Raw genomic sequence first — 10175 nt, 5'->3', positions numbered from 1 at the left:
TCAAAAATTGGTAATCATCACTCATTCTGAAAAAACAAAACAAAGTCATTAATAGGATACTTGAGTATTTTTATGAAGCACAAAAATAGCAAAATCGTTTTCTGCAATTATATCCACTGTGACTCGGTTACAATGCTTTCAAAAATAGGGCATTTGTTATGTACCAGGCACAGTGCTAGACAGTAATGCTGCATCGATGCATAAGACACATTCCTGGCCTCCCAAGACTCACAGTCTTGTGGGGTAAATAGCCAAGTAAATAATCGCTCACTGTGACTGCGCAAGGACACGGTTTAACCTTCTCTCCTACCACCTACTTGCAAAATCCATGTTTAAGCAATAGTATGGGCACTCAGAAGGGATAGACTGGACTACTAGCATCCCTGGGTGTTACTTACATACAAATGTTATTTTGCTCATGTAAAAAATGAGGTAATGACTTGGTGTCCTAGTTTATTAAAAGAAAGTAGTCAACCCCAACTCACACAGGGTTGTAAAGCTGGATATCAGTCCCTCAAAATGGCAACGCAGTAAAAGCTCAAGGCCTGTCAGCTGCTTCATTATTGTTATTTCAGCCAACAGAACTGCTAACACTTCAGAAAGACTAAGAAAGATCCCTAGAATTTACTCTTAAGGAAAGGAAACAAGATAACTAATGATGTGTACAGCATGCCATCTTTTGTATTAAAAAAGGGGGGATGGAAAAAAAGGGGGGATGAAAATATAGATTTGTTTCATGCACCTTTGCATTTGCCACAAAAAGCTCCTAACAGAAGTTACCTATGTGTATATAGAGGGAGAGACTGGTGGGTGAAAGGGATTAGTATAGAAGCAACTTTATAGTATACTGTATATACTTTTTAAAAATACACGTGTATGTGTTTATATGAACATATATGACATGAATATATTTTTTAAATGTTTAATTAAAATATGTAATATTTTTATAAATGTCAAGAAAAAATGGGGTAATGAGATGGCCTAGAAGCTGAGGTGGGAAATTAGCTGTGTAAATACCAATCCCACAAGGACAGGACCAAGGAAGAAGAGGCCTGGCCCAGTGCCTCAGCATTAAAAGTTACTCAATAGAAGTCCTGAGCAGTGGCGACACTACTGGGAACACTATAAAAATCTCATAGGGCCCCTTCCCTGCCTATAAACTTTCACCGAATCCCCATTAGCCTTAAGACAAAGCCTCAATTCTTTGGTTCTATAGTCTTGCTTCTCCACACTCTGGCCCCAACACATCTTCCCCATTTTATCTCCCTTTAGTCCCAGTTCAAGACCTTGGCCCTAGCCAACGTGGGTTAACCACACCCAACACATGTTATACACAGACACCTCTCTAAGTCCCCAGCCACCATAAATGGCCTAGGTGTTAAATACACTAAGGCAGCCTGTGGAGGGAAGGAGCAAGAGAGGATCAAATCTGGGCTCCAGCTGCTAGATAAGCCAGCACTGAAATACACCATGGGCTGGGCTGGGCTGGGCTGGGCTGGGCTGGGCTGGGCTGGGAGGAAGGGGTGCATTTTTGTGATTGGCCTGCTCAGACGGTCTTAATGTGTATTTGCTTCACACCATCCTTCCCCTGCCTCAATGGCCCCTTTACCACTCCAAACTTCACTTGCCACCTAATTATAGCACTAGAGTTTTGTGTCGTTTGGGATTGTTTTTAGTTGCTATTTAATTTGTATTTTTTTTAACTTTATGTGAGTACGTCCTAACACTCAGCTAGCTTGTAAGCTCATTGAAGGCAGCATAAACATACTTTGGATACCTCCAGATGTTTCCAGGATTGTGTCACACACACAGCAGGTGATCAGTAAGCATCTATGGATGAAATCATATATACAAATAACATCCCAAGCAAGTGTCAGTCTTGCTTACTGAGAAGTTTACTGGTCAAGCCAGAGAGAACAGGAAAGAAAGGTAGCTTCAAGATTTGAACTTAGCACAAAGATCTCTTACATAAAAATCTGAAAGGTCTGAAAAGATGACCCAGACCACATTAGTGTCTTGATTTTTATCTTTTTTTCTTTGCTTCTAGATATCATGGGAGTAGGTTTCCTTTCCAGCCAGGGTCTCCAGATTCTAGCAGTTGCTGTCAGGGTCAGGGACTAGCATCATTCATTTCCTTATCCAGCACCTACAAATATATATTTTTTAATTTATACATTTATCAGAATGGGCTTAGTCATCTGATTGGCTTGTATTTCCCCTCACCATCTAAAGGACAGATTGCTACATTATCAACTGATGCTTGTAAGTGCCAGAGTGAGATATTTGCCACAAAGTTATTTTGGGAAATATCCTTCTGTGCCTTTTTTCAGTGTTGCAATAGCCAAGAGTTTTTGTCCTGTGTGGGCTTTACCTGACCTTAAAAACTGTCAAGGGCAGATGTAGTCCGCTGTCTATTCTAGATGATTTCCAGTGGTCAGATTGCTTTTCCTTTCAGTAGCCACCTGGCTGAGCACCTCACCCTTCATGAGGCAGCATCTTTACAGGATCTGCTGATTCTGCAACTGCCCTTTGGGTCATCAGTTGTGGCTTTAGCAATAACAAAGCCTGCAGCCTTGATTTTTTATTATTTCCAGTCTACATTCATTCCCCTTTGTAAAAGAATTAGGCACATTTTTAATATTTTCACCAAATGTAGGGAGAAGTCTGAATTCTGCAAAGCAACCAAAGAGAACCCAAAAAATTAGCAAAATAAGCTAGATATCTGGTTTCAAATACATTTTCTGATAAGGACCCCTTTTAGGCTATGAATAAAATTCAATCATGTGTATTTTGTGCCATATTCTCAATTTTTAGTTCCTCATTTGACCATCCCCCCCCCTAACCGTAGCCAGGATGTTATCTCCGGGCTCTCCTTTTTTCAGTAGCTCAGGTTTTTATCCTTCAAAATTTGCCTTCACTACCTGATCACCTATTCGCTGGCAAGGACCACCTTAAGACCCAAGGTGGACCAGACACCTCTTTGAGAACAGCAGTAAGGAGATTCGAATTAGAGAATTAGAAGTGGGTTCTGCGGCTGAATTGCAATGTGATGGGAATGAGTAATAGTTTTTCAATCTGTACAGCATCTTTCTCCTCCTACCAAATGGGAGACCGTGCCATCTCTGCCTCATGGTGACACATCCAGAAAAATTGATAAAGCACCTTGCCGAGTGGGCCTAGTCCACACTGTGGTTTTCACTTTTAATTGGAGTCACAGGTGGGAACGCATCGAACAAAAGGCCACGGCTCTGGAATTGACGGGAAATATAGTCACCTAATGAAAACAAAAAGAAACGTCTATCGTTACGACACGTTATCTGCCAACCCTAAAACATTCCTAGCTATGAAGAACACTAATCCGTAGGCCCCCTCCCACGGTCGCAGTGGTGGGCGGAGCTTGACGCTTGGCCACGCCCCTTGCGCCTGCGGCTGGTGGGGCGCGGTGGGAAGCCAGTTTTGCCCCTCCTTCCCTGCGGGAACACGGAGAGACAGTTCTTGCGCCTGCGTCCTGCGTCGCTGGGCTCCTCGACGCGGCCACCGCCCGCCCCCGCCGCCTGCCCAAGGGCCGTTTGTGCGCCTGCGCGCTCTGGCTCCCGCCCTCTTGCTGTTCTCGGCGGAGTCTGTCAGTCTGTCGGAGTCTGTCCTCGGAGCAGGAGGAGCGAAGGGAATTCGAAGAGACCCCTGTCCTATTATTTTCTTTCCCCTCCCTCTCTCCCGCCCCACATCTCTCTTCACTCCTCTCTCGGCCTTGCGCAGCCATGGCGGAGCTGTCGGCGGCCACTCAGTCCCCGTCCGTCTCCTCGTCGTCCTCCGGAGCCGAGCCCTCCGCGCCCGGCAGCGGGAGCCCAGGAGCCTGCCCCACCTCGGTGGCGAAGAGCTGCGGCTCCTCCTGTGCGGGTGAGGCGCGCCGGGGGAGCCCACCCTGGGGAGGGAGTTGGGGGGAGTGTCAAGGGGAAGGCAGATCACTCTTCCTACTCGAGGCTGCGGCCCCGGGGACGGACGTCTGGAAACGGACTAAGGGGGAGGGGAGCGTAAGGTCGAGCAGGCGGTGAGGAAATAACGGGGTGTGAAGAAAACAGGTTAGGGGCGGGGAGACATTCTAGTGAGTGGGCGTTAACACCAAGACCGGTGGGAGAAGAACACCAGATCGGGGAGCCGTCCACTGAACCGGGGTGACTTAGGAGGAGGATTAGAGAGAGAGAGAGGATCGGGCAGGTTGGTCGGAGGAGAAATCGTTACTTACGATTTTACGGGCATGGTGGTGACAGGGTTGCATTGCAGGTTGGCAGACAGGTGTTGACATAATCAGACATTCATGGTAGTCGTCCAAAAAAAAATTTTTTTTTGGTTGCCCGTGGGGAGGACGAGGAAGTTTAGTGGGAACATGGGAGCCGTTTTTTATCTGCCTTAAATTTGCTGTGGCTAGACTCCCCAAATGCCCGGCTTTTCTGAAGCTCCGAGGTCGAAGGAGGCGTGATGAGAATAGCTCCTGTGAGATTTGGGAGGGAGCTGCTGATGGTCCAAGATGGATCCGTGGCTGCATCTGCAGCGCAGCCTGCTCTTCCCTGGCGCGGCGTGGGGGTGGGGACGTGCCAGCAGTCGCTTATATTCTAGACGATAATAAACAGAATCAGGCCCAGCCATCCGCACATTTGGATTTCACGCTTTCTGTGGGCTGCTGTTGATCGCAGTATAACGAAAGGGGGTGTTTACCGCAGGAAGGGGGGAGGGGGAGACGTTCAGACAAAGCAGGGGCTGGTGGAACCCCCTTCTTCCATCTCCGTGAAAGACGAGGAGGGAAAGTGCAGGCCGCCTTTAGTTTCCATTGTATGCCCGTCTGCCGGTGGGTGGGAGCTGGCTGGCAGGCTCCCCTCGGGCAGATCTGCAGTGCAGATGCCTCCTCGAGGAGGAAAAAAATGCGCCCCGAGCAGGTGGTGCTTTCTAAACGAACCCCGTCTTCGAAGGGAAAAAACAAAAAGGATTTTTGTCAAAGGAAGGGCCATAGTCTTGGGCGGGTACAGATAAGGTTGTTCTCAATTTAGTTCCCTTCAAGGATTTTGAGAGCCTTTGAAATGCTTCATTGTCTTCTTTGCCAGAGTCTTGGGTTGATCGCTATAAAGAACTTAAATTTTCTGATACTAGCTTTAAATATATTCTCTGCGTGGTTTTTGTTTTTTGTGGGTTTTTTTTTGAGCGGAGGCTTTCTCACGTGAGTGCTCTGGTACCGAGATGGATTTTCCAGTGTGGTTATGGCTATTTCAGTAGAAACAGTAGCAGAGGAAGCTTGTGCAAGGTCAAGATTAGCTGTTTAGATAAAGGAATGAAGCAGCAAATTTAGAACCTTGTTCTCTTTAAACCACTAGCGTTTCTCCTGCAAATTTTTGTGTTCTGGGCCAAGGTCCAGGTGAACAGCAGCTTCCCTGTAACTTAGCAACTTGGTGTTTTGGCTTTAATCATTTGTTGTTGGCCCTTTTGTGCATATCTTTTTGATTTTTTCTTTTTATTTATAATTTTTTATTCACCTGGAAAATAAATTAGATCGATTCCCTACCTTAAACTCGTATCCATCGAAAGTGTGTATTAAGTTAATATTGTCTAAAAATTATTAACATGATTTTGGTGGACCCCCATGTAAGATCCTCATTTGTCTGGTCACCACTTGAAGAATTGAGCTTACGTTACTGTCAGGCATAGTCATCAGTTCACTGCAGAGGCTTTTACCCTTGAAAAATATTTTCTTAGGCTCTCAAAGGAAATGTCAAAGCTTCTGCACCATGAAAATAAGATGGACATTGTTGTTCCAAAATTTAATACATTTAAAATGGATCCTAAGAAAAATCTCCCTTGCTTGTTTAAAAATCTGTGTGTTGATGTCAACCTTCAGCTTCACATATTTCACCAAGCTCCACTTGGTTTTAGAGATATTCAAAAAGAGAAGAAGAGCAACTGGTCACTTGGTGTCCTTTAGGAAATATTTTTGTCTTGTCTGACCGATCTGTCAGGGAACGATTCTAGAAATACTAGTTTCTACCTAAAGGTAGAGGATGGGTGACGGCACCCTTTCTTTGGTCAGTGCCTCAGACACACGGCGCAGCTGGCAACGTAGTGCGCTTGGAGAAGGAGGTCAGGGGCCAGGACTGGCTTCCCAGATTTCTGTCTCTGAAGGAAACTGAAGATTTCAAGGCAGATATTTGAGGCTGAGGTCAAAGAGACTTAAATATTTAGTGTTTGTTCTTTTCAGGGTGAGAGTTGCCTTTATTAGACCCTCAAGTATAGGTATATGTCTGTTGTCTAACCTTTAGAGGTGCTTTATAGTTTACTCTCTGTAACTTGTTCGAGACTTCTTTATTATTGCTACGAAGGTCGTGATGCCAAAATAAAGCTGCATTTCTTGTATCTGTTCTTGAAAATTAGCTCAAAGCAAAAACAGCTTGGACAATTTTTTTTTAAGTTTATGCTTTAAATACTTCTTTCATCACTCATGAAATTTAGTTATGTATACATTTTTTAAAAATCCTTACCCAAGGACATGTTTATTCATTTAAGAGAGGGAGGGAGGAAGAGGGAGAAAAACATGATGTTAGAAACATCAGTCAGTTGCCTCTTGTTCCCACCCGTATCAGGGTTGAACCTGCAACCTAGGTATGTGCCCTGGCTGGGAATCAAGCCCCATGACCTTTTGATGTACTGGACGATGCTCCAGCCAAATGAGCCACACCAGCCAGGACACTGTTCTGTGTACTCCTCATGGCATCATTTTCACACTTTGCTCTAACAAGTCAATCAAATGTGACTGTGTAATTTGTATTTTTAGTCTTAAATCTGAAACGAAAAGAAATCTGATCACATGTTCAACACTGACTTTATCTGTATTATATTCATGTCGGATTATCAGTGGCACTGTAATATGGTGGTAGACACAGAGTGGAACCCCAGAGACGTCAAGAATTTTGTTCTGACTCTCTTAATTGTATGACCAAGGGCAAACCCTGAGCCTCAGCAATGTGACCTAGACCATTTGCCTTGTACCCTTAAACCCTAACTTTTATTGAATTACAATACCTAATATTCAAACTTTAGCACACAGGTACAGAATAATGAATTACAAGTAAGAAATCATAATAAAGAAAGATCTTAATACCTCTTTTATTCTTTCTGCAAGTGAGTCCGTTGTTTCAGCTTTGGTCCCTTCACATTAATATCTTAGAGCTGCTAACTCTTTCACTCAGCTAGTCTGCTAAAGAAGTGGTGGTTAGGGGCGGGGAAAGCCAAGATGTTTCTATATGGCTTGGCATGACACTTACATGCTTAAATATTATCTGCAGCATTCTGGCCATAATAAGGGTAGCTATGATACATTATGAAACTCCTATCAGTGGAAGTAAGAGTACTGGAGACAGCAAAAATGGTCATGTCAATATAGTTTACAAAGGCCTGTTGATTTGGCTGATTTTTATTCCCCAGGATTCAGTGCTGTTTTCTTTTAGGGTCAAATTCACAAGTAATTTAACCACTCTGACCAAACAAACCAGTCTATATTTAACAGGTATTGAAATCTCTAGGGGATTGTTTATTAAGTTGCTGGTAAGAGCATCAGTGTTTTTATTTTTTATTATTTTAGAGATGGTCAAAAACAAAAACAAACTAATATAATTGCTTTTGTTGTGTTTTTTGGTGAGGAAATTATAGTCTTCCTGATACAGGAGTCACCTGTTTAATCTTGTGTGTTTCAAGCACATGTAATTGAAGTTTGGTAGGGAGGGAACTGGTGGCATGTCATTGAAGGGAAAAGGGACAGTTGAGGTTCCTGGTTTTGTTTGAGCCAAGAGGTTGTTCTGTATAGAAAGGTACTTCTCTTCAGAATTGATTAACTATGCATATTTATTGTGTGTACTTAGCTTATATTTGTGGTCAAACTTAGCTTATACTTTATTGTTAATGATTAATTTATAATTGCCTAAACTGTACAGATCTGTGACAAATATGTAAATTTCATAGTAAAACTTTTTAAACAAAAATTGCCAAGTTGATATTATGTTTATATAATTAACATTCAAAAGTTGCCTGGGAAACTGACATACCTTTTCTTCTGTTTGTTTATAATAGCTATTAATTTTAGAATTATTTTGAATGATTGGGTATGTTATACATGTTTTAGAAAAAGTGTATATGCTAAATAAGTTTAGTCATAATTACTGTTGCTTGTGATTGCATCATAGAAGTCTTTTACTACACATCTGTCCTTACGTAAGACATGTTACTCGGTGATATTGCAATTTCAGAGAGGATCCCTTTAAATACTATATAGGATTTGCATTTATATTTTACATTATTTGGAGGGGAGGTTGTCAGCAGGTAGCCCATTCTTGTGGTCTTCTTAAATTTCAAAGAATCTCTTTTTTTTTTTAAAGATTTTATTTATTTATTTTTAGAGAGAGGGGAAGGGAAGGAGAAAGAGAGGAAGAGAAACATTGATCGGTTGCCTGTCCCAGGCTCCCAACTGGGTACCTGGCCTGCAACCCGGCCATGTGCCCTGACCAGGAATCAAACCGTGACCTTTCCATTCACAGGCCAGCATTCAGTCTACTGAGGCACATCAGCCAGGGCTCAAAGACATATTCTTAATCTGTTCTCTCCCTGTAAAAATTAACTCATTCTTTTTTTCTTCCTGTAAGCACAGTATCATAAGGAAGAGAGGACACGTCAGCTTTTTGACTTGTTTCTCACTGGCAGCTTGCTTTTCAGGGTCTATTGAAGGATAAACTAATACAGAACATTTTTTTGTCCTGTTACTTGAAAGCATCTCAACAGTGAGCATTAGCTTCATTTTATATAGCAAGTAGAAATATTTAATTTTTATATCTTACGTTTGTGTATTGCTTTATGGTTTAAGTTGTGCCCATACATTAACTTAATTCAGCAAATACTCGAGCGTACATTAAAGCTTTTGCACTATGTTTATCTGTGAGGTAGTCAGGTAGTGATATAAACCTCATTTTACAGATGAGAAATCAGATGCAGAGATTAAGTGATATGCCCAAAGGCTTGTGGCTGTGATGTTGAAGGTAGCATAAAACCAAGGCACTGAGGGCCCAATTCAGTTTTCTTTCAAATATACACACTGCCTCTCTTTAAGATTTGAAACATGTGATTAAAATGGTTCACTCACATTCTTGAATTAAGTTATCAGTTTTAACTTTGAGTTAGTTTCTGGTCCCATGGTTTCTGAGCCACGTGGCTTTTTGCTCCACTGTTCTATGGAGACTTCTCTTGTCAGGGTCACCAGTTACTTTCCACGTTGTTAAATCCAGTGGTCACTTCTCAATCCTTGTTTTAAATGCTCTTTCAACAGCTTTTGGTAAAATTATCAGTCCCTCCTCTTTGAAGTATCTTTTTCATTGAGACATAATTCACATAACATAAAAGGAACCGTTTAAAAGTCGTTTTTAGTATATATAAGGGTGTACAACCATTGTCACTATCTGATTCCAGGAAATGTTATCACCCCCAAAAGAAGCCCTGTACCTGTTAGGCAGTCACACTCCGTTCGTTCCTCCCCCCATCCCTTGGCAAGCACTAACCTACTTTCTGAGTCCATGGATTTCCTATTATTGGGATTTTCTATTGCTAATTCCTTACCTTCCCAACATCTACAGTGCACAGTGCTCTGGGACTTGCTTCTCAGAACTTTTCTCTGTCTGTTTTCATTGGTCGCATTTGACATCCGTCTGTGGTTTGAAGTACCACTGATGCCTCCCAAGTCTTTGTCTTTGACCTGCATGTGTAGTAGCCATCTCAAGAACTCCTGCTCTTTTCCTCTAAATCTCTTTCTCTCAGTCCTCTCCATCTCAATAAATGGCCATTCTGTCCATGTTTTTTGCCCAAATCAGTAAGCTTGGAGTTATCCTGGACTTTCTTTCCTTCATACAACTATCAGTAAATCTTACTGGTTCTACCTTCAAAATACATCCAGTGTCTGACCAACTTTCTCACCTCCATTGCTTCCATTCTAGACAGCCAGGCTCCTGTCATAACTCTTCTGGATTATTGTGGTTGCCTCCTGGCATCCCCACGTTTCTCCCTTGCCTCTCTCCCGTCTAGTCTCCGCGCAGCAGCAGGTGTGAATCTGTGAAAAATTGCAGTCAGATCATGTCACTCATGGGCACATGCTCCGG

The 10175-nt window shown here is 42.7% G+C and overlaps 1 protein-coding gene across 2 annotated transcripts in view; it reads left to right on the top strand.

The window, feature by feature from the left end:
- The first annotated feature begins 3577 nt into the window (after positions 1 to 3577).
- RTN3 (reticulon 3) overlaps positions 3578 to 10175 on the top strand; it is a 48764-nt gene continuing 42166 nt past the window's right edge. The window contains exon 1 of one of the 2 annotated variants that reach the window (XM_090259813.1): positions 3578 to 3897. In XM_090259813.1, the coding sequence (XP_090115939.1) occupies positions 3759 to 3897 (139 nt within the window). In that variant the 5' untranslated portion in view covers positions 3578 to 3758. The remainder of the gene's footprint in view (positions 3898 to 10175) is intronic. The other variant, XM_090259805.1, reaches the window with a different exon arrangement.

The sequence above is a fragment of the Furipterus horrens genome, unplaced genomic scaffold, assembly GCF_987537825.1.
Source record: "Furipterus horrens unplaced genomic scaffold, mFurHor1.1.pri manual_scaffold_2, whole genome shotgun sequence".
NCBI lineage: Eukaryota > Metazoa > Chordata > Mammalia > Chiroptera > Furipteridae > Furipterus > Furipterus horrens.
The sequence above is the reverse complement of the archived record's forward strand: the minus strand, read 5'-3'. Positions and strand labels throughout refer to the sequence as shown.